The sequence below is a fragment of the Salvelinus namaycush genome, chromosome 25, assembly GCF_016432855.1.
Source record: "Salvelinus namaycush isolate Seneca chromosome 25, SaNama_1.0, whole genome shotgun sequence".
NCBI classification, from domain to species: Eukaryota; Metazoa; Chordata; class Actinopteri; order Salmoniformes; family Salmonidae; genus Salvelinus; species Salvelinus namaycush.
The window spans coordinates 31409504-31434413 of NC_052331.1; the positions used below are offsets into that span (position 1 = coordinate 31409504).

General features: G+C 40.7%; 2 protein-coding genes across 2 annotated transcripts in view; both read right to left on the bottom strand.

The window, feature by feature from the left end:
- Positions 1-17232, bottom strand: part of LOC120020698 (phosphatidylinositol 3-kinase regulatory subunit gamma-like) — a 56679-nt gene extending 39447 nt beyond the window's left edge. The window contains exons 1-2 of the mRNA XM_038964409.1: positions 17018-17232; positions 4887-5663 (exon numbers count right to left, since the gene is read on the bottom strand). Coding sequence (XP_038820337.1) covers positions 4887-5205 — 319 coding nt within the window. The 5' untranslated portion in view covers positions 5206-5663; positions 17018-17232. The remainder of the gene's footprint in view (positions 1-4886; positions 5664-17017) is intronic.
- A 3592-nt stretch (positions 17233-20824) lies between these two features.
- Positions 20825-24910, bottom strand: part of LOC120020481 (microtubule-associated serine/threonine-protein kinase 3-like) — a 50409-nt gene continuing 46323 nt past the window's right edge. The window contains exon 27 of the mRNA XM_038964181.1: positions 20825-23011. Within this exon, the coding sequence (XP_038820109.1) occupies positions 22203-23011 (809 nt within the window). The 3' untranslated portion in view covers positions 20825-22202. The remainder of the gene's footprint in view (positions 23012-24910) is intronic.

Genomic DNA, 24910 nt, shown 5'->3' on the forward strand with positions numbered 1-24910 from the left:
AAGTTTAGAGTTTGTATTTATTTTGTTCCGTCGCCAAACTGTTGTAAAGCCTGTCGCATGCTTCACAGTCAAAACAGTTTTTGCATATATTATGACGAAATGTTGACTCCTGTTAGTTTGGGTCTTTGGCAGTTAAATTGTTTTGGGGGGCTGTTCCCACACCATTTTTGTGTTGTTGAGGCAAGTCGAAGTTTGGTACACGAAGTCTACACCCCTTTGTTGGTGATTGGTCAACAATTGGGGGGGGGGGGGGGCAGGCCCTACTGTCTGCAGTGCACCACTAGTTTTCATGCACATTGTTACACTTGAGAAGTACTGCACCAAATGTCTTAGCTAGATGTTAAATTGCGCGACTAGACTGATGCAAAAACTTTTATATTCATGACAGATTTCTTGATTTATCTTCAATTAATTCTGACTTTTTAGGCACAGTCTGTGCACTTCTTTGTATTTGGTCTCCGTTAAGGGGTGTTTCATTGTTTATCGAAAACGTGCATTTCTATGCTAATTAAGTTAATAACAATTTTAGCATTGGCCATTGTAATATGAATTGTGCAACCAAATCACCATTCAAGTTATACATTTCTGACAGCTATTTTTCCTCACTTGTATATTTTGTATATACAACGTCTGGATTCAGTCTTCTCATCACCTGCACTGTAAAATAAGTTCCACCTATTTTTGCACCCGAAACCTCAGACTCAACTGTTGCTGCTCCACACCAACTAAATAGGCTGCTGGGTCCCCTCTCTTAACACCTAGCTACTGCAGGCTAATGTTAGCATTGTACTATACACCAAAACATGGGGTTCAAGGTTGCCCATTGTCTGAATTTCTTGGCAAACTCAACTCAAAGTAACTTCACATCAATTCCTATAGAGAAATCTACATGTGTTTATCGAACATAATTTTCTCTGGATCCTCCTTATAAAACTTTTCATAGTTGATAAAATAATGTGCCACGTGTATAAAACATATGGATTGTCTTTTAAAAGTCACGTCGGAATTATGCACCTAAAAACGTATCCTATTCCTCATTCCACCCATCAAAGAATGCATCTGTTATCTGCACAATACATTATGCAATGTAGAACAAGGCAGGAGATTCTGCTAATGATGCGTCAACAGCTCTGTGATGTTATGCAGTAGTGCTGCTCTTATTGCATGGGCTACAGTACATCTGTAGTTCTGAACAGTGCATCCCAGCAATGTAGACAGGCCGTGTATTAAGTACCATATCACCCCTTGAGTCAAAATGTGCTTCAGACCCAGATTACATTGATGCGGCCCAGTCTGAGGGGGCCAGGCCACTACGAAGTTATAAAGCTCAGTATTTGCATTGCATTGGTTTGCTTGACCACTCTGTGTTTCGATATGTTTTATTTTACCAGCCAAAATCTGTGCTTTTTACTGGGGCATGTAAAAACGAGCCCAAGCAGAAACAAATCCACAAGTGGCTGCCCACAGTTCTCCAGTCACAAAGAAATGTATGGCCCCAACAAAACATATATATATATATATATATATATATGTCTTAAAAGCAAGCGCAGTCCCAGCTGGTTCCTACATATCTGCTGCCTGAGACTGGGAAGGCCTCACTCCCCTTCCCTTCATTGGATTCTTTGAAAACTGGTTCCTGTTAAGGGGCAGGGAGCAGAGAGAAAAGGCCTATCCTTTCTGAGAACTGGGGCGGGTGGATAGTTTATAGCTGCCTGGAGACAGTATCAGAAGAGTATGTGAACCAGGGGGATGAGGAGGAGGCGGAGGAGGAGTTTGCAAAAATGCCAAGCCATGGTTCACTTCAGCAGGCAGTAAAAGTGAGGCCAGGGAGAGGAAGGAGAAAAAAGCCTCCCTCCTCACGAGCAATGCTTAGTTTTAATGTCAAAGGAGAACTGTGGGACTTGAGCCTGATTTTGATTTAAAGTCTGGTGTAATTCCACAAAGTTCCTGTGTTTCTCTGGCAAACAACACAGATTGATGGGAATGGAAGCATCTGTAAAAGCGATCTGAAAAGATTATACCTACTTGTCTCTTTTCAAACTGGCAGGACCAAAGTTTAGAGGGAATCTGAGCGAAAACATGTACTTATGGGATTCTTCCAATAAGCCATTTTATTCTAAGTTAGGTTTCCCTGTGAAAATGTAAGGAAGAAACTAGTGTACTCATTACATTATGCCTACACTGAGCATTCTAGAATACTTATACAAAATCAAGACAAAGCCATGTTCAAATGCATGAACAAATCAGCCCATTGGATAAAGTTAGGTTTGCCGTTTTAACAAACAATACATGTCAATTCAACCAAATATTAAGGCCAAATGCTAAATAGTAGGCTACACTCACACACAGCAACTAGGGCCTCAATATCTTGAGGGAGATAGAAAGATGATATCTGTACAAATCCGGGCCTACCCATTCCTAATCTACAATGCACTATTGGTGCTAGGCCAAATCAACCCCCTGCTCCCTCCCTCCCCTCTCCACTGTCTCTCTTGGCAAAGCATTTGGCACGTCTCCCCTGCTGTATCCAAATCAGAGAGACCTCTGCTGCCCAACTGGTTTCTCTCGCCAAACATCAACTCTGAGGAGCCCCCCCACCCACACCCCCTAGTCTGGCCTAGGCCTATACGTTCACTTCAGCTTACCATTAAACTCTACCACTGGTTCTTTCCAGGTAAAATATTCATCATGTTCCATCCAGGTAGCACAATCAAGACTTGCAGAACTCCAGTTAGTTGTAATGAGTTTGGAGCAGGCCTGTGCTTGGGCTTAATAGGCCTGCACTGGAGTGCTTACCAAACGAGTCAACATGAATTACAATGAGCCACTGTATAAGTGATGAACTAGAGGTAATTCAAAGTTCATAGCTTACCTGTCACTAAAGGGCAGAATGGAGCTTTGGGGAACATTACCTTTGACAGAGGAGGAATGTGCATTTTCAACCCAATACAAATCACATAAGTAACTAGATAAATCATTTTTTTATCCATTTTGGCCCAATGAACCACTCGCCTTCCAAAAAAAGAGACATAAATGAGATCTTAGGGCTGAATGCGAGGGAGTGAGAGTGAGGAAGAGAGAGAGAGAGAACTAGGAGTACAGAAGAAGGCAAAAGCCAAGGGTATATTTGAGTTGGAGAGCACCACAGTAAAAATACTTCATGAATTAATCATCCATATATTTATGCAGTTATATAGTAGTTCAGAGATTAAAAGATTGGACAGGTTATCACTTGGTGAAACAATGTGATAGTGTTTCCTGACAATCTGACTTATTCATAATAAATAAACTGGAACATTTCTCTACTCAGGGGTAACCAGTTAGAAATGCAGTAAAGGAGATCCACAATTTACCTCTCACAGGTTCAGTTCCTAAGTTCCTTAATAACCTCTCATATGTGTACAGGGAGTTTAGCAATACATGTGTAATAGGTATGTAAAAAGATTGCAGCACATCTAATGTGTAGCACTCACTAATGAACTCTTGGACACAACCTTGTACAACACGATTGAATGCAACTCACCCCTGTCCTTTGCAGGAGAGTTGAATGGAGGGTCAAGGCAATAATATACAAGAAATTGAAGAAAACCTGACCAAGAGTCAGGTCAGTAACTGGATTAGGTTGAAATTAGAAATTGCTTAGTTGCGTTTGGAATGAGAGAGGTTTATGACAGCTCTTTAGTCTTTACGGAAGATTAGAAGGGTCAGTTTGCGGTCGGAGCAAACCGTGAAAGCCTTGGACAAAACAATAAGCCAAGAGCAGCTCAATTAAGACACATTATTAGTAGTCAATATACTAAAACTTTCTTGCAAATATGGACTTCACATTCAAGGATTTATGTTCTCTTCATACCCAACACCGCTGGAGTTTGTTTTTCATAAAAAAAATTACAATGTCATCACTATTTTGAGAGGAATGCACAACTCTCCTCAACGTTGAAGAGCAACTTCATTGGAGTATTAATAAACATCTCAAAAATCATATAAAAAAAAAAGGAAGTAGTAAAACAAAGTATAATGCTGGTGACATATCTCTGCAGATCAATCAACAGAATATAAATATCTAAAGTGAAATACACTGAGTATACCAAACATTAAGAACACCTGCTCTTTCCATGACAGACTGACCAGGTGATTCCAGTCCATGACAGACTGACCAGGTGATTCCAGTCCATGACAGACTGACCAGGTGATTCCAGTCCATGACAGACTGACCAGGTGATTCCAGTCCATGACAGACTGACCAGGTGATTCCAGTCCATGACAGACTGACCAGGTGATTCCAGTCCATGACAGACTGACCAGGTGATTCCAGTCCATGACAGACTGACCAGGTGATTCTAGTCCATGACAGACTGACCAGGTGATTCCAGTCCATGACAGACTGACCAGGTGATTCCAGTCCATGACAGACTGACCAGGTGATTCCAGTCCATGACAGACTGACCAGGTGATTCCAGGTGAAAGCTACATTATGATCCCTTATTGATGTCACTTATTAAATCCACTTCAATCAGTGTAGATGAAGGAGAGGAGACAGGTTAAAGAAGGATTGAGACATGGATTGTGTATGTGTGCCATTCAGAGGGTAAACAGGCAAAATAAAATATGTAAGTGCCTTTGAATGGGGTATTTTAGTAAGTGCCAGGTGCACCGGTTTCTGTCAAGAACTGCAACGCTCTTGGGTTTTTCACGCTCAACTGTTTCCCTTTTGTATCAAGAATGGTCCACCACCCAGAGGACATCCAGCCAACTTGACACAACTGTGGGAAGCATTGGAGTCAACATGGGCCAGCATCCCTGTGGAATGCTTTCGGGGGGGGGGGGGGGGGGGGCAACTCAATATTAGGAAGGTGATCCTAATGTTGGATATACTCAGGTCTTACCTTGCTGTGACAGCTCAGGCCCTGGGGCTGCTGGGAGGATTCTTTGGGAGCGAGGCTGACTGGATGGCGGTGACATCCTCACGTGGCCCACAAACTGAACGTATGTCCCCGGGAAGTCCCCCCTCTGCTTGGTCCGCTCGTTGAAGCCCAGCAGCCAGCCTAGGAGCTCGGGACGCTCCTCATCCCCCTCCTTGAAGTTCAGGGAGAGCAGGGAGGCCTTGCTGACGGTCAGAATGTCCCCGGGGTGCAGATCAACATCTTCCTCCAAGTCCTTGGTGTACACGTAGAGGGCACGGTACTGGAAACCCTCGACCGCCATTTTGGGAAACCGAGAAAAGCTGCCGAAGACGCTGAGAGGATGCGAATGTCGGCCCGATGCTACGGCAACCCAGAAATGTACAGGCAGTAGTGGGTGATGAGTAGTGGCCGTTTAGAACTATCAACCGAAGCTAAGAAGCATTGCTAAAATGGCAGAGTCTATGGAGGAAGGTAGGTAGGGTGCTGCTGCCTCAGAGCAGGCCAGTGTTGGCGCTGTGGAGCACTTTCCTCAGCTTGATACCCCGGTTTAACCAAATGATGGAACAGAGGGACAGGGTTGGCAACATACTCCTTCAAGTGACAAAAACTAGCTGGACAGGCTCTAAACCTAACTAACCGAGGCGTTGGTCTCTTCAGTCTACCTGTGTTGTCTGTGGGGGTGGATGGGGGGGGGGCAGAGTAGGACACTATAATAGTCCTTGATTCTTTCAGGCTTCTCACGATCTGGACGGTGACAACCTACAGAACACAGAGGGAAAAAAGGAGAAAAACAAGTGAGTTTAAGGGAAAAATACATAGACAATGTAAAAATAATAATTTAGAATATACACTACCTGCAAAAGTTTGGGGTCACTTAGAAATGTCCTTGTTTTTCAAAGAAAATCACATTTTTTGTCCATTAAAATAACATCAAATTGATCAGAAATATAGTGTAGACATTGTTAATGTTGTAAATGACTATTGTATCTGGAAATGGCAGATTTATGGAATATCTACATAGGCGTACAGAGGCCCATTATCAAAACCATCACTCCTGTGTTCCAATGACACGTTGTGAGCTAATCCAAGTTTATCATTTGAAAAGGCTAATTGAGCATTAGAAAACACTTTTGCAATTATGTTAGCACATCTGAAAACTATGCTGATTAAAAAATGTAAAAAATAAAACTGGCCTTCTTTGGACTAATTGAGTATCTGGAGCATCAGCATTTGTGGGTTCGATTACAGGCTCAAAATGGCCAGAAACAAAGAACTTTCTTCTGAAACTCATCAGTCTATTCTTGTTCTGAGAAATGCAATTATGTTAGCACAGCTGAAAACTGTTGTGCTGATTAAAAGAGGCCAGCATCATGGAGTCGCCTCTTCACTGTTGACTTTGAGACTGGTGTTTTTCTGGAACTATTTAATGACCCTGCCAGTTGAGGACTTTTGAGGCGTCCGTTTCTCAAACTAGACACATTAATGTACTTGTTCTTTTGCTCAGATGTGCACCGGGGCCTCCCACTCTTTCTATTCTGGTTAGACAGTTTGCACTGTTCTGTGAAGGGAGTAGTACACAGCTTTGTACTCAATCTTCAGTTTCTCGCATGGAATAGCCTTCATTTCTCAGGACAAGAATAGACTGACGAGTTTCAGAAGAAAGTTCTTTGTTTCTGGCTATTTTGAGCCTGGAATCGAACCCACAAATGCTGATGCGCCAGATACTCAACTAGTCTAAAGAAGGCCAGTTTTATTGATTCTTTAAATCAGCACAAATGTTTTCAGCTGTGCTAACATAATTGCAAAAGGGTTTTCTAATGATCAATTAGCCTTTTAAAATGATAAACACAACATGCCATTGATGGTTGCTGATAAATGGGCCTCTGTACGCCTATGTAGATATTCCATTAAAAATGGATCTGCCGTTTCCAGCTACAAGAGTCATTTACAACATTAACAATGTCTACACTGTATTTCTGATCCATTTCATATTATTTTAATGGACAAAAAAATGTACCTTTTCTTTCAAAACAAGGACATTTCTAAGTGACCCCAAACTTGTGCACGGTAGTGTATATACAGTACCAGTCAAAAGTTGACACACCTACTCATTCAAGGGTTTTTTCTCTATTTTTACTATTTTCTACATTGTAGAATAATACATCCGAATTATGAAATAACACATGTGGAATCATGTAGTAACCAAAAAAAAAGTGTTATATATATTTTATATTTGACATTCTTCAAAGTAGCCACCCTTTGCCTTGATGACAGCTTTGCACACTCTTGACATTCTCTCAACCAGCTTCATAAGGTAGTCACCTGGAATGAATTTCAATTAACTGCTGTGCCTTGTTAAAAGTTCATTTGTGGACATTTCTTTCCTTCTTAATGCGTTTGAGCCAATCAGTTGTGTTGTGACAAGGTAAGGGTGGTATACAGAAGATAGCCCTATTTGGTAAAAGATCAAGTCCATATTATGGCAAGAACAGCTCAAATAAGCAAAGAGAAACAACAGTCCATCATTAGTTTAAGACATGAAGGTCAGACAATCTGGAAAATGTCAAGAACTTTTAAAGTTTCTTCAAGAGCAGTCGCAAAAACCATCAAGCTCTATGAAGAAACTGGCTCTCATGAGGACCGCCAGGAAAGTCCCAGAGTTACCTCTGCAGTAGAGGATAAGTTAGAGTTAACTGCACCTCAGATTGCAGCCCAAATAAATGCTTCAGAGTAACAGACACATCTCAACATCAACTGTTCAGAGGAGACTGTGTTAACCTGTCTGGCACCGGGGTTCCGCTAGCGGGACTCCTCCCACATTCCACTGAAAAGGCAGAGCGCGAAATTCAAAAAATATTTTTGAGAAATATTTAACTTTCACACATTAACAAGTCCAATACAGCAAATGAAAGATACACATCTTGTGAATCCAGTCAACATGTCCGATTTTTAAAATGTTTTACAGCGAAAACACCACATATATTTATGTTAGCTCACCACCAAATACAAAAAAGGACAGACATTTTTCACAGCACAGGTAGCATGCACAAAGCCAACCTAACTAACCAAGAACCAACCAAACTAACCAAGAAACAACTTCATCAGATGACAGTCTTATAACATGTTATACAATAAATCTATGTTTTGTTCAAAAAATGTGCATATTTGAGGTATAAATCAGTTTTACATTGCAGCTACCATCACAGCTACCGTCACAAATAGGACCGAAGCAGCCAGAGTAATTACAGACACCAACGTCAAATACCTAAATACTCATCATAAAACATTTCTGAAAAATCGATGGTGTACAGCAAATTAAAGACAAACATCTTGTGAATCCAGCCAATATTTCCGATTTTTTAAGTGTTTTACAGCAAAAACACAATATAGCATTATATTAGCTTACTACAATAGCCTACCACACTACCGCATTCATTCATCAAGGCACGTTAGCGATAGCAATAGGCACGTTAGCGATAGGGAATAAACCAGCAAAAGATATTAATTTTCACTAACCTTCATAAACCTTCATCAGATGACATTCCTATAACATCAGGTTATACATACACTTATGTTTTGTTCGAAAATGTGCATATTTAGAGCTGAAATCAGTGGTTATACATTGTGCTAACGTAGCATCTTTTTCCCAGAATGTGCGGATATTTTTATGACACTCAACTATTCTGACCAAATAACTATTCATAAACGTTACTAGAAAATACATGTTGTATAGGAAATGATAGATACACTAGTTCTTAATGCAATCGCCGTGTTAGAATTCTAAAAATAACTTCATTACGACATCCAGCTTAGTTATAGCGAGAGCGTGCCCAAAATCTGGGCGCAAACTACTAGTACAACATGTTCGACAGATATATGAAATAGCATCATAAAATGGGTCCTACTTTTGATGATCTTCCATCAGAATGTTGTACAAGGGGTCCTTTGTCCAGAACAATCTTTGTTTGGTTTTAGAATGTCCTCTTTTCCAGTCAATTAGCACGGAAAGCTAGCAAAGTAGCGCGAAGCTCTCCTTCCTGAACAAAGGCACACAACGCAACACGCCTAACGTCCCGAATAAATTTCAATAATCTAATAAAACTATATTGAAAAAACATACTTTACGATGATATTGTCACATTTATCAAATAAAATCAAAGCCGGAGATATTAGTCGTCTATAACGACAGCTTTTCAGAAGGCAATACCAGGTCCCTTCGCGCGCGCTCCAGAAAACAGGAAACTGGTGACACGTCATACAAAGAGCTTTTATTCGACCCCAGATCAAGTTATACACTCCATTTCTCCTCTCACTGCCTGTCGACATCTAGTGGAAGACGTATGAAGTGCATGTATACTAATAAATATCAAGCACATTTATAGGCAGGCCCTAGAACAGAGCATCGATTTCAGATTTTCCACTTCCTGTCAGGAAGTTTGCTGCAAAATGAGTTCTGTTTTACTCACAGATATAATTCAAACGGTTTTAGAAACTAGAGAGTGTTTTCTATCCAATAGTAATAATAATATGCATATTGTACGAGCAAGAATTGAGTACGAGGCCGTTTAAATTGGGCACGATTTTCCCCCAAAGTGAAAACAGCGCCCTCTGTCCTCAACAGGTTAATCAGGCCTTCGTGGTCAAATTTCTGCAAAGAAACCACTACTAAAGGACACCAATAAGAAAAAAAAAAGATTTGCTTGGGCCAAGAATTACAAGCAATGGACATTAGACAAGTGGAAATCTGTCCTTTGGTCTTATGAGTACAAATGAGAGATTTTTGGTTCCAACCGCCATTTCTTTGTGAGACGCAGAGTAGGTGAACGGATGATCTACGCATGTGTGGTTCCTGTGAAGCATAGAGGAGGTGGTGTGATGGTGCTTTGCTGGTGACACTGTCAGTGATTTATTTAGAAGTCAAGGTACACTTAACCAGCAAGCTACCACAGCATTCTGCAGCGATTCGTCCTCCTACCTGGTTTGAGCTTAGTGAGACTATCATTTGTTCTTCAACAGGACAATGACCCAAAGCACACCTCCAGATTGTGAAAGGGCTATTTGACCAAGGAGAGTGATGGAGTGCTGCATCAGATGACCTGGCCTCCACAATCACCCAACCTCAACACAATTGAGATGGTTTGGGATGAGTTGGACTGCAGAGTGAAGGAAAAGCAGCTAACAAGTGCTCAGAATATGTGGGAACTCCTTCAAGACTGTTGGAAAAGCATTCCTTATGAAGTTGTCATCAATGAAAAGGGTGGCTACTTTGAAGAATCTAAAATCTATTTTGATTTGTTTAACACTTTTTTGGTTACTACATGATTCCATATGTGTTATTTCATAGTTTTGATGTCTTCACTATTATTCTACAATGTAGAAAATAGTAAAAATTAAGAAAAACCCTTGAATGAGTAGGTGTGTCCAAACTTTTGACTGGTACTGTGTGTGTGAGATTATATATATATATATAAGTAGTCGCCTACAATAATCGAAGCATCCCTGTGTCACGGCCACAAAGCATGAAAATGGCGAACTGTGGCAGTGCTATGCGTTTGTGCAATCTTGGTTGGGATGATGCTACTGCGTCATAACGTACCACAGACTCCCCAAGTCATTCTGCATCACATTTTCAAATCTCGATTTTGATTAAAAGTCACATTCTACAGTTCTCAACCATTCCCTGATGCTCTGAATGGGATAATACAGATCAATACGTGCAATAGCAATGTTTGAAACACAGACAAACATGACCAGCCTTACAGTTCTAAAGCATCCAAATTAAAAAGAACGCTGTTTCATTTAAGACCATTTTCTATAAAGGGAAATTAGGGTATTATGTCCCACGTAAGACTGTTCTGTTGCTCCAGAAATATTTCGTCAGGCTTCTCGAAAAGTAGCCTAATCATGCCAAAACCCTTCAATACAACAATATTGAAAGAAAGTCCTTTCGATGCAAAACGCTCCTTGCTCTTATAATCGAACATGAGTCATTGCAGAAAAACATCTCTCCCATAAAATCATTCACATTCATACAAGCTTGCTTTATCAATGTTAGTCAAAAAGGTCCTCAATGGCTATGTAGACCCATTACATCCTTGTTTTTGAGATGTCACCTAGGCCTAATAAACTATTCAAGACCAGTTCAGTGACTAAATCGGACAGTTTTGAAAGGTTACTTTTCATTAATAGGACTGTCTCTTCTCAATCGATTTTGTCGATTAAGTCAGAGCCACAGTAGGAAAATTGGAAAACACGAAGACTACTGTATGCACGGTCAAAGACATTACCTTTGTTTTTACTGTAGCTTCAGCAAGAGGAGTGAAGCGACCAAATAAAAAAGACACCAAGTTGACCATCAAAATGGCAACAGCACCTCAGAGAGAGATTAGGCTTTCAAACTAGAGTTTGGTCCCACAAAGTAAGGAGAGATGAAGTCTCCTTTTCCCCCTCTGTGGGTGAAGTGATGACCAAAAGAAAATCAGAGATAGAGATGAAATGGAGGGGTTGGGCTTGTGACTCAGGACATAAGAGCTTAGAAGCCCCCAGAGTTTTTTGGAGCATCTCTCGAAACGTCCAAATCACTACTCTTTGTGATATCGCTTACAACATGCTCGTCCATTAGGTTTGTTTTTGACTGGATATGATAAGTTGCTGCTAAAATCTAAATAAGCCAAAATTCGAACTGTACACTTCTTTCTCAGTGGCGCATCTTCAAATCTGGGTGTACGTGCACTCGAACCTCACACAACCCCCCCATTCAAAAAGCAAGCAAACATTCTCGTGATCATCTCTGAGTTCTAATATCACCGCTATAAAACGCTAAATAGTTATCATGATTACAGGCCGTACCATTGGGCAACACTACTCACCCCACTTCTGAGGAGAGAGGAACTGCACAGACTCACCAAGGCTCTCTGTCCGACATCCTCCGTGTCGAGAAAAGAGGTGCCAGGGTAGACACGTGGCACTGGCATACCCAACCACAGCCCGCAATCCTCACACCACCAAACACCCCCCACCCCTCTCTCCGCCTCCCCCCGCCCTCACCCGCCAAAAAAAGTCCATTCCACTTTGCCATTTTTTGTTTGTTTATATTCACAACCTTGCAGAAAAAAGCTGCAATCGTCCCGCACTCTTTGGTAGTCCCAATTCAGCATTTCCCCCCACAGCAATATAAATGCTGCAACTAATACGAGTTGAAAGAGAATCATCTCTGTTACAGTCCTGCACATTGAAAAAAAGCCTCCATTTCAAGGCAGCAGCTTGCAGGCTCGTCGTCACTGGAGCCATCCTTTTTTCCTCACTTTTATTCAGTCAAGAAACAGCACACTTATCAGGAGAGCCCAAACGGCTGAGGGAGACCACAAAAAAAGTATTAATGAATAAAAGGCAAGAAACTCACTGTTGCTAGAGAGAGGGAAACTAAGCCTGGCCTCCCATTGGCTGCTGTTTGGCCATGTGCTCCGGAGTCACCAGAGAAGCTTGGGCAAATCAAGGAAATGTTCTAATATTAGAAAATGTATCTAGGCAGTGATCAAGCTCCTGACCCAAACAACTCCACCTTTTTTACATTGCACTTTGCATCCTCAAAGACTGACTCGGTTTTTTGAGGAGGACACTGAAATGTATGCAGTATGATAATAAAACAAATATATTTATGAAAAAACGGATTATACAGATACAATTAATGTCTGGTGCTGCAATATTAGGTAAGATATATTTTACAATTACTAGGAATGGACCATTCAAATTAACAGATAACTGATTTATCAAAATCTGGATGACAAATGTATTAAATTCAAAACAGAAGGTTCCTTTACAGCATCAGAGGCACCAGCCACTCAAACAGCAAGATCTTGATTTCTTGTCTTTTATTATAATTTTTTTTGACATTTTTGCCACACTGTTAGTAGCTAGTGACAAGCATTTTGCCACACGGTTAGGAGCTAGTGACAAGCATTTTGCCACACTGTTAGTAGCTAGTGACAAGCATTTTGCCACACGGTTAGGAGCTAGTGACAAGCATTTTGCCACACTGTTAGGAGCTAGTGACAAGCATTTTGCCACACTGTTAGTAGCTAGTGACAAGCATTTTGCCACACGGTTAGGAGCTAGTGACAAGCATTTTGCCACACGGTTAGGAGCTAGTGACAAGCATTTTGCCACACGGTTAGGAGCTAGTGACAAGCATTTTGCCACACTGTTAGGAGCTAGTGACAAGCATTTTGCCACACTGTTAGGAGCTAGTGACAAGCATTTTGCCGCACGGTTAGGAGCTAGTGACAAGCATTTTGCCGCACTGTTAGTAGCTAGTGACAAGCATTTTGCCACACTGTTAGGAGCTAGTGACAAGCATTTTGCCACACTGTTAGGAGCTAGTGACAAGCATTTTGCCACACTGTTAGTAGCTAGTGACAAGCATTTTGCCACACTGTTAGGAGCTAGTGACAAGCATTTTGCCACACTGTTAGGAGCTAGTGACAAGCATTTTGCCACACGGTTAGGAGCTAGTGACAAGCATTTTGCCACACGGTTAGGAGCTAGTGACAAGCATTTTGACACACTGTTAGGAGCGAGTGACAAGCATTTTGCCACACGGTTAGGAGCTAGTGACAAGCATTTTGCCACACTGTTAGGAGCTAGTGACAAGCATTTTGCCACACTGTTAGGAGCGAGTAACAAGCATTTTGCCACACGGTTAGGAGCTAGTGACAAGCATTTTGACACACTGTTAGGAGCGAGTGACAAGCATTTTGCCACACGGTTAGGAGCTAGTGACAAGCATTTTGCCACACTGTTAGGAGCTAGTGACAAGCATTTTGCCACACGGTTAGGAGCGAGTAACAAGCATTTTGCCACACGGTTAGGAGCTAGTGACAAGCATTTTGCCACACTGTTAGGAGCTAGTGACAAGCATTTTGCCACACTGTTAGGAGCGAGTGACAAGCATTTTGCCACACTGTTAGGAGCGAGTGACAAGCATTTTGCCACACTGTTAGGAGCGAGTGACAAGCATTTTGCCACACTGTTAGGAGCTAGTGACAAGCATTTTGCCACACGGTTAGGAGCTAGTGACAAGCATTTTGCCACACTGTTAGGAGCTAGTGACAAGCATTTTGCCACACTGTTAGGAGCTAGTGACAAGCATTTTGCCACACTGTTAGAAGCTAGTGACAAGCATTTTGCCACACTGTTAGTAGCTAGTGACAAGCATTTTGCCACACTGTTAGGAGCTAGTGACAAGCATTTTGCCACACTGTTAGAAGCTAGTGACAAGCATTTTGCCACACTGTTAGAAGCTAGTGACAAGCATTTTGCCACACGGTTAGGAGCTAGTGACAAGCATTTTGCCACACTGTTAGTAGCTAGTGACAAGCATTTTGCCACACTGTTAGTAGCTAGTGACAAGCATTTTGCCACACTGTTAGTAGCTAGTGACAAGCATTTTGCTGCACTGTTAGTAGCTAGTGACAAGCATTTTGCCACACTGTTAGAAGCTAGTGACAAGCATTTTGCCACACTGTTAGTAGCTAGTGACAAGCATTTTGCCACACTGTTAGGAGCTAGTGACAAGCATTTTGCCACACAGTTAGAAGCTAGTGACAAGCATTTTTCGGCACGGTTAGGAGCTAGTGACAAGCATTTTGCCACACAGTTAGAAGCTAGTGACAAGCATTTTTCTGCACGGTTAGGAGCTAGTGACAAGCATTTTGCTGCACTGTTAGGAGCTAGTGACAAGCATTTTGCCGCACGGTTAGGAGCTAGTGACAAGCATTTTGCCACACGGTTAGGAGCTAGTGACAAGCATTTTGCCGCACTGTTAGGAGCTAGTGACAAGCATTTTGCTGCACGGTTAGGAGCTAGTGACAAGCATTTTGCTGCACTGTTAGTAGCTAGTGACAAGCATTTTGCCACACTGTTAGAAGCTAGTGACAAGCATTTTGCCACACTGTTAGTAGCTAGTGACAAGCATTTTGCCACACTGTTAGGAGCTAGTGACAAGCATTTTGCCACACAGTTAGAAGCTAGTGACAAGCATTTTTCTGCACGGTTAGGAGCTAGTGACAAGCATTTTGCTGCACTGTTAGGAGCTAGTGACAAGCATTTTGCTGCACTGTTAGGAGCTAGTGACAAGCATTTTGCTGCACGGTTAGGAGCTAGTGACAAGCATTTTGCCACACGGTTAGGAGCTAGTGACAAGCATTTTGCCACACTGTTAGGAGCTAGTGACAAGCATTTTGCTGCACGGTTAGGAGCTAGTGACAAGCATTTTGCCACACTGTTAGGAGCTAGTGACAAGCATTTTGCCACACTGTTAGGAGCTAGTGACAAGCATTTTGCCACACAGTTAGAAGCTAGTGACAAGCATTTTTCTGCACGGTTAGGAGCTAGTGACAAGCATTTTTCTGCACGCACTATAACATCTGCTTAACTGTGTACGCAACCAATAAACTTAGATTTTTCTTCATTTTAAATCAAGATTAATATAACTAGAAACTCAAATAGACCATTTGTATTCTTTGCGGGGTCACCAGTCATACAAATACTGTTAATTTGTATGAGGTTGTATCAACAGGAATAAGCTGTAGGGTTGTTAAGAGTATCTGCAAGCCAATATATTTTGGTATATAATCATTGCAACTTTCGAACAATTTTGCAATATCTTTTTGTCCTAAGTAAGTAAAGTAGTGAAACATTACTCCACCATAAAGTGGTCCTGAACTTCTCAAATATGGGTTGCTTTGTTTGGCTGAAGCTGGAGCTGGCTAGTTTAGCGTCAATACAGCAAAATCTCTGTAAAACGCTTGCTACAGATATTGTAAATTTGACACATTGTGTTAATACGCCTAACGTGTTTTTACTGTAACCACGATATAGCCTAGCGGAAATTACACATAGGCCCACTTAACATTTTTACAAATACTTCATATTTTATGAAATAAAGAAATATAAATATACATGAGCAATTCCACAGTAATGGAGTGACACTGAGACTCAAATGTTTCACATTAAAAAGTATGTCAAACAAAAAACAATACATTTTCAGCGAAATTGTTAAAAGCTAATGATGAAAAGTTAAACTGAATAAATATTGGCATGCCGTACCACCTCAACACACCTCAAGGTGTTCCTATGTTTTGCAAAAGAGATACAATAGACATTCGAAGATGTTCTAACTAGAAGTCTATTCAACATAAGTGTTCATATGTAGGCTAGTTGTTTCTCTTTTATTTCTAAGTTGGGGGATAAAAAGTAATAGGGTGTAATAGTTATTCATTGCTACCCTTTACATAAGCAACCCTACAAACCATACATTACCCGAAGTACAATGCACAAAGAAGCTAACGAGTTAATACAACAACAAACAAAACTTACATTACACTGAATTTACATAAAGTATTACACGGCAATAGCGACTGAACAGACAAGTGAAGAGGCATTGTTACCACAGGCATTGTTACCACAGACATTGGTGATCCTGCAAGTTTTGGAATCAATCCAAGACAAATCTGGAAATATAACTTTGGCAGTGTCCTAAACCAATGCACATGTGCGGAATACGCTTAACTTTTAAACAACAAAGCGCACTAACTGTGTAATAACAATATTAGAACGGTCCAAAATGTAGGGGTGCTGTCAACTACAGCTAAGTTGCCCATGTCGCAACAATGTAGCAAGTAAAACTCGCACATGAACTTGCAGATGACGTGTTCGAGAAATTCGCAACCTTTGCCATTATTTTGTCTGTGTTAAGCGCAATGTTGCTACATTGAGTAAAAACGTAGCCAACAAAATAGTGTAACATTCATGTGCCATATGGGAAGTATGGAAAATATGGTTACAGTAGCTCGTTAGCTCGACTTGGTAGATTTTTAGATGTCAATAGAGAGGCGCACGTTAGTACTGCAAGTGGCAGACATTATGCAACTAACTAGGTATTATTTTAACATTTAGCGTACTTTAAAGAAAACGACTTGTTGCGGTGCCCTCGACAAGTTTATAGACCTGTGCAAGTTCGTACTGCCTTGTGTGCGTAGGGCACCTAGTTGAAGATCTTCCACCATTTTCCCGTTCAGTGGCTGGAAATGTGCACCAATTTAGGAAAAACTCACCCGCACACGCAGATACTTCTTCCAAATATCTCGCTGTGGCGGCACTTTAACACGTCGAAATGCAGACAGCAAGTTTCCTTATCTTTCACCTGTTCTTTCCCTCAATGCTTTAAAGTCGTCCACCTCCTTTGATTACTTCTAGTCCGGTTTCTTTCTTTCTCCCTTTCTTTCTTTTGCTGCACATGACTCTCAGCTCCCTACACAGCCATTTTCCAGCACAGTACGGCGCAGAAAAGGAGAGTGCGTGGGAACTAATATGAACAGCACGGGAAAAAACGAACCCAGTCGGGAAAGCACGAATCATTGCAGGACAGGAAGCATATGGCCATTTCCATGTAAAAGGACCCACGAGCACCAACCTGTGAAGTTTATAGGATCATGTCAAATTGGGTGTCAAATGAAAGCTAAGAGTCTATATATTTTTTTAATGAAAGCATATATCAATTTATCAACTATTTTTCATCCCAAAAAATTAAGAATAAGAGAAGGCTTATATTTTTGGTCAGTTGGAAAAGGGTTCTTAGAAAACATATATTTCTAATTTCCATCCCTCATGAGGAGGGAGGATAATGAAAGATAACATAAGTAACAAGTAGTTCGTGTTTTTACTCATATCAATTTTGTTTATTAATTAATAAGTGATTGAACAGAATTTCAGTAAAATCTGTAACAGAATTTATGCTATTGATTTGGCTATAATGGGAAATCATAGTAGGCACAGACCACAAGTTTGGACAGTACAGTAAAGCAAAGTAGAGTATAGTTCACTACAGTAGAGTACACTAGAGTTAAGTACAGTATAATGTATTGTACTGTAATGTATTGAAATATACTATACTCTACTGTAGTCTACTGTACTGCACTGTACTCTACTGAGCTCTACTGTGCTGTACTTTGATGTCCAAACTTGTGAAATATAGATGTCTATGATTGGTTCAGATTTGGTCCGGACCAACCAAATGTTGTCTTGTTTGAGGGCAGAGCTCATTAAAATAATAGCCCCTGTTTAGAATAATACCCAAATATGCAAATTAGGATATTGCATATCTATACCTTTGTGTACCTATTTAAGATACATCACCATGTAGAGAATGGCATTCATATCCATGCATTTCTGTGCAATACAGATCAGGGACCCATGATGAAATTCCATTACCGCAATTCCGTTACCGGGTATAAATCCACTTCACTTACTGTTGTTCAATAACCAAAATAGATTTCTTCAAAGTCAATGTGTCATGTCATAGCTGACACCGCATTCTTTCTGTAATCGTTAAATCTTAATTCAGAGCATATATTTAACAATTTTGGTAAAACGTGGACACAAAAAACAGTGGGAGATTTTACCTAAATTATGTTACCAAACTTTGCATCTGCACAGTTCTTCCAGTAAATGTTTTTGTAAAATGTTTTGTGTAAATTGTTAAAAGTAGTCCTTGTGCATAGTTGTATGGTTTGTTAAACTTTTAAACCAATTTTTTTTTGTTTGGCATACATTTCAAAGTGAAAAATCGGAGACTCGGCGCAATTCCATTATCGTGCAATTGCCCATATGACCATGATAAATATTTCCTCTCCTGAATTGAAGCATTTCAATGATCCTAAAAAAAAGTACTTTGACAATACAACCATTTCATACCTTTTCATAACAGCATTTTATTAAAAAAGTATTGATTATACCATAACCTTGTTCAGAATGCTGATGAAGGATAGTCTGTGCTGTATCAGGAAAGCTAATAATTAGGCTACTCCATCTTTTTTGTTGTTGTTGCCAATTAGCTACCAGGTTGAACAAAGAATATTCAAATGTAGGATTTTTTGGGGCTCCCGAGTGGCACAGCGGTCTAAGGCACTGCATCTCAGTGCTAGAGGAATCACTACAGACCCTGGTTCGATTCTGGGCTGTATCACACCTGGCCATGGTCAGGAGTCCCATAGGGGCTGCGCACAATTGTCCCAGCGTCGTCCGGTTTAGGGGAGGGTTTGGCCAGGGTAGGCCATTATTGTAAATAATAATTTGTTCTTAACTGACTTGCCTAATTAAATAAAGGATAAATAAAATAATGTACCTGGCCTTCAGATGTGAAGACTTATTGTTACAGACTATATATGTTTTGAATAGAGAAATACACATTTGATCACAATAAGCCTCTATAGTTGTTAGTGTTGTGAATGTGCTTCTCCAAAATGTAAGATGTAAGTCCCAAAAAGAACTGTACACTTCATATTATTCTTCTGCCATTCATTTATTTCAAACACTGTTAGACAATTGAGAGAAAATGAATTTCACACCAACTTTCACCAGAAACCAGTTTGGGAAATATACAATGAAGTTTGAGGGCCACCAAGGTAAGACAAAACAAACATTAATTATGTTTATGGATTACAATTGACCATTACAGATATCCCATTTATCATACATCAGGAAAAATATGAGAAGGTAGTTGTAATCAGTTGGTTATATTCTGCGTGCACCTCAGGCTTTCACCCCGTTTTATTATTGAAGTTGAATCAAAGACCACTAAATGAATACATTTCAGTTATGTAAAACTACACACTAATTTGGGTGCATTCAGAACCAGTGTCTTTTTTTCTTGTGTTACATTAAACAGTGTAAAAGTGCAGAATGGGTCATATATTTGCAATCAAAGAATCAGATAAATTCTCTAGCAAGCAAGACCATGAAAACAACATCTGACTAATATAACAACTAGTTATTCAGTTCAGTCAAAAATGTCTAGCATGAGGACACAGTATTATTTCCAATAAAGGGACCACACTTTGACAACATCAAGATCTGGGAAATCCATTTTGAATTGAATGACCTATTTTATTATACTCTCACAAAAATCACACTTATTTGTTTCAAGTACTAATAAAGTATATCAATTTTAAAAAGTAGATACGTTTTAGATTTCTGACCTTCTGTTATCCTGTCTTGTTCCAGTTCAAGTATTAGTTGGTGACAAATTATTTGTATTTTAACTTGGTCAATATTCCCATATCCCCAGCCAACTGTGAAACACGTGTTCCTAACATCATCTGACATACAGTAAGACAGTTCATCCTAATATAACAGTTTATCTGAAATAACCACGAGTGGAAGAATTCTGGTTGTTCATTCAATAGTTGCAGAAGAAAACAATGACAGTATACAATGTTGACAGCCAAACCATTGCCTACATCTTCAAATCTCTCACCCTTCTATCAAGTCTGTTGTTCTTGAATGCCAACTTCCGTTTAGGTTAGTTATGGTGTTCGTAAACAGCATAGGCGTATCAACAATGCAACAAGACTGCTTCCATATCAAACTATACAAAACACAGTTTAATTTCTTTGTCCTTCAGGGCTTCTGTTGGAATCCAGCTGATCCCTGTCATTCGTTGTTCAGAATAATTTAAAGGGGGTCTCCCGAGTGGCGCAGCAGTCTAAGGCACTGTATCACAGTGCTTGAGGTGTCACTATAGACACGGGTTTGATCCCAGGTTGTGTCACAACCGGCCGTGAGACAAGATCGAAATTGGGGAGGAAAAAAGGGGTACATTTAAAAAAAAAAATTTAAAGGGCCAAACAGCAGTTGAAACAATAACAAAGCGTACTCTTTTCCCCACCACTGTTTTAGTAAAAAGCTGAGGAATGGGCTGGAGAAATGCAACTACTAAAATTCATGATATCAAAAAAATATATCGTTTTAACCATGTTTTGAGGCTTTACAGGGTTTGTTAACATTTACTTTGTTTACAACCTCTGGAGAAAAACAAGTTTATATTTTGGGTTCTGATGGGGAACTACAGTTGAACTAAGCTCATGAGGCTTTTATAAATTATAATCTTCAAGAATCAATGGGTACATATAATTAATTTAAAAGTCCAAAAATGGATGGAGCAACTGCAGATTGCCCCCTTTAACAGTGAAGATGAAAAAAGTTCACATACAGTACACATCTGACCCGAAAATGTAAACATTCATTCATATAACATTGTTTTAAAAAAACAGCACAGCGAGCCAGTTCCTACATACACCGCACAATTCTTAAAATGCAAACGGAAAACAAGAGTTCTGAAAAAGAATGAGAACAGTGTTCAGGGAAAACGCCTAACCTGTGCAAATACACTCTTCCGCTAGATTACATTGTAGGGTAGCTTGCTTCAACAAGCAGGTTAGTATGGTATTGCAGGATCACCAACAATCTAGTATCAAAAAGGTAGCACTGGCAGAACGAAGCGTTCTTTATTTTGTGTCCCGTCAATCATTTTGTGATTTAAACCAATGGAAGAAATCGGTGGAGTTTATCCATTTGATGACATCACTGGAATGATTGACAGGGCTTGGCAGCAGGGCTCAATCATGAAGCTTCCTATGTACAGTACCTCTTATTTAGAAGGGTTCTTATGAGAAATCCATGCTTTGGCACGGGGGCACTATTTCACTATCCCTGTGACCATGAATCATTACTACCACATTATTGTTCTAGTGTGTTAAAGACGGCACTGAATTAAAGGGCTTGGACACACTAAGTACATAAACATTCAACGTATGTTTGAAAGGCCTATTTTGATCAGACAATCAGCAGCCATATTTCATGTCATGAAACACTTTTGGAATACTAATAGAATGTTAAACAATTTAACAGATATGGGAGAAAACATGTTATTCATCGGCTGTCTGCATCTATAAGCAACATCCAAATCTTTGTTCTTAATTTAGTTCATTAACTTGGAGTTTCCTCATGTCTCTATCCATTCACACAACAGAATGGGCGCATCAAATTTGTGACATTGTCACAAATAAGGGCCAATAAATGAAGTCATAATCAGCCTGAAACAAATAAAATGAACATAAAAAGTAATAAATAGGTTATTTCATAAAAAAAGGTATTTACAAAGTACAAAAATGTTACAGGTGCTACAGTGAACCTAAAACCAAAGGTAGGAGGGATTAAACCAATTTTGGCTCAACAGTTTCGAGTGTGGTACGATGCATACTGTAACTCAACCGTGTGAAGTCTTTTTGTTGTTGTTGTACTCTCCCTCCAGTTGCCTCAATTGGCTCAGGCTTGAGTATATTCTCGCGGATAAACATGCAAGCCCTTCATATACGGTACAGTAGCCGGTCAGAGAGTATGTAACCTTAGTCTAGGGTGTGACTCTACCTAGACCTTTCACCTTATTGGAGCAACGCTAGGCTAATACCCCTCCTTCTCCTTTGGCTTGGATTTCTGCGCTGCTGTACCCTGTGCTCCTCGCCCTGCCACCTCCAGGCTCCAGTCGGACTGAGCCGAGTTGATCCACGACGCCTTGAAGCGCGGCTGCCTGATGGGGAGCGCAGGGCTTTGGGCCTCCTTTTCCTCCGGGTCGTCAAAGCTCACCTCCTGCACCGCCTCCTGCTTTTTAAAGGAGTCCCTCCTCTCAGACAGGGCCAGTTTCCTCATCACCACCACCTCATTGGAGCGGTGGTCGCTGCTGGCCGACTCCCTGTGGCTTCTCTGACCACCCAGATAAAGGCCCTGGCGGCCATGTTGTTCTCCCACACAGACAAACCCTGTGGCGGTATCCTCCAGGTCCTCTAGCCCCTCCCCCTCCGACAGGGGCATCTCCATGGTGTGTCGGCGGGTGGCGTAGGCCTTTTTGTCGCCATGGTACACCCCTGAGAGCTTCTCAGCCGACTGCACCCTCTTGAGGAGGGGCGAGCGGGGCGGCTCGGCGCTGCGGGGGCGCACAGAATGGCGTGCGATGGTGGGAGGGGACAGGGTCTTGCCGTGGAAGCCGTGGAGGCCCTTTGAAAGGCTGGGGAGGGAGGAAGGAGAGCACTGGGGGGAGAGGGGCTGCGGAGGGGGGATACAGGCCAGGGGGGAGGGGGGGATGCTGCTGGTAGACTTGCAGCGACCTGCCTTGGTATAGCGCCCCAGGACGTGGAGGGAGCTGGGACGGGCCTGGGGGACGGGGGAGTTGGGAGAGCTGGAGCAGGGAGAGGAGCTCTGGGGGGAGTTGGAGTCTAAGAGAGAACAGAAGAACATGTAGATAAGCCTTTGCTTTGTAATTGTAGAAATCAAACAAACATTCTCACTTTAGTGCTGATAACCTTTTGATAATAGCTACAATAAACGTTATCCTAAACTTTTTCTGTATGACATACAGTACAGAAATGTTATTTTAAATGGACAAAAAAAATACTTTTATTTCAAAACAAGGACATTTCTAAGTGACCCCAAACTTTTGCACGGTAGTGTATATACAGTACCAGTCAAAAGTTTGGACACGCCTACTCATTCAAGGTTTTTCTTTATTTTTACTATTTTCTACATTGTAGAATAATAGTGAAGACATTAAACTATGAAATAACATATATGGAATCATATAGTAACCAAAAAGTTTAATCCAAATATATTTTATATTTGAGATTTTTCAAAGTAGCAACCCTATGCCTTTGACAGCTTTGCACAATCTTGGCATTCTCTCAACCAGCGTCACCTGGAATGCTTTTCCAACAGTCTTGAAGGAGTTCCCACATATGCTGAGCACTTGTTGGTAGGGCTGGGCGATATGGCCAAAATATCATAGCATGGTATTTTTCAAATTTTTGACTGTATTTTATGTTCTTGATTAATTAAAGTTCTACATTTGCTTTATGAGTAGTGCGTGACCCTATGGTGGCAACACATACACTACCGTTCAAAAGTTTGGGGTCACTTAGAAATGTCCTTGTTTTTGAAAGAAAAGCAATTTCTTTGGTCCATTAACATCAAATTGATCAGAAATACAGTGTAGACATTGTTAATGTTGTAAATGACTGTTGTAGCTGGAAATGGCAGATTTTTTATGGAATGACTACATAGGCGTACAGAGGCCCATTATCAGCAACCATCACTCCTGTGTTCCAATGGCACGTTGTGTTAGCTAATCCAAGTTTATCATTTTTTAAAGGCTAATTGATCATTAGAAAATGTTAGCACAGCTGAAAACTGTTCTTCTGATTAAAGAAGCAATACAACTGGCCTTCTTTAGACTAGTTAAGTATCTGGAGCATCAGAATTTGTGGGTTTGATTACAGGCTGAAAATGGCCAGAAACAAAGACCTTTCTTCTGAAACTCGTCAGTCTATTCTTGTTCTGAGAAATGAAGGCTATTCCATGTGAGAAATTGCCAAGAAACTGAAGATCTCGTACAACGCTGTGTACTGCTCCCTTCACAGAACAGCGCAAACTGGCCCTAACCCGAATAGAAAGAGGAGTGGAAGGCCCCGGTGCACAACTGAGGAAGAGGACAAGTACATTAATGTGTCTAGTTTGAGAAACAGACGCCTCACAAGACCTCAACTGGCAGCTTCCTTAAATAGTACCCGCAAAATACCAGTCTCAACGTCAACAGTGAAGAGGCAACTCCGGGATGCTGGCTTCTAGGCAGAGTTCCTCTGTCCAGTGTCTGTGTTCTTTTGCCCATCTTAAGCTTTTCTTTTTATTGGCCAGTTTGAGATATGGCTTTTTCTTTGCAACTCTGCCTTGCTTTTCTTTCAAAAACAAGGACATTTCTAAGTGACCCCAAACTTTTGAACGGTAGTGTATATTCTAAATTATTTCAATGGGTCTTTCTCCAGTTGGATTGTTTTATACTAGTCAATTCAACTTCAACCTAAAATAATTTCCTGCATTTCCATAAATCTGCACTCATTTGAGATAATTTCCACACTGCTACGATATGGGGAAAAAAATACTAGGCCTTATTTTAAACCAAATGTTGCAATTGTGATTTAGATCAAAACACGTGGGTGAACTTTTGGAATCATGGAAATATATTGTTTATTATAATTCTATAGTTAGAATATAAATAATAGTGGGCACTTTGAATAGTGTTGTCTGGCATGACAACGAATGAAAATGCCATGGACGAGTTATTG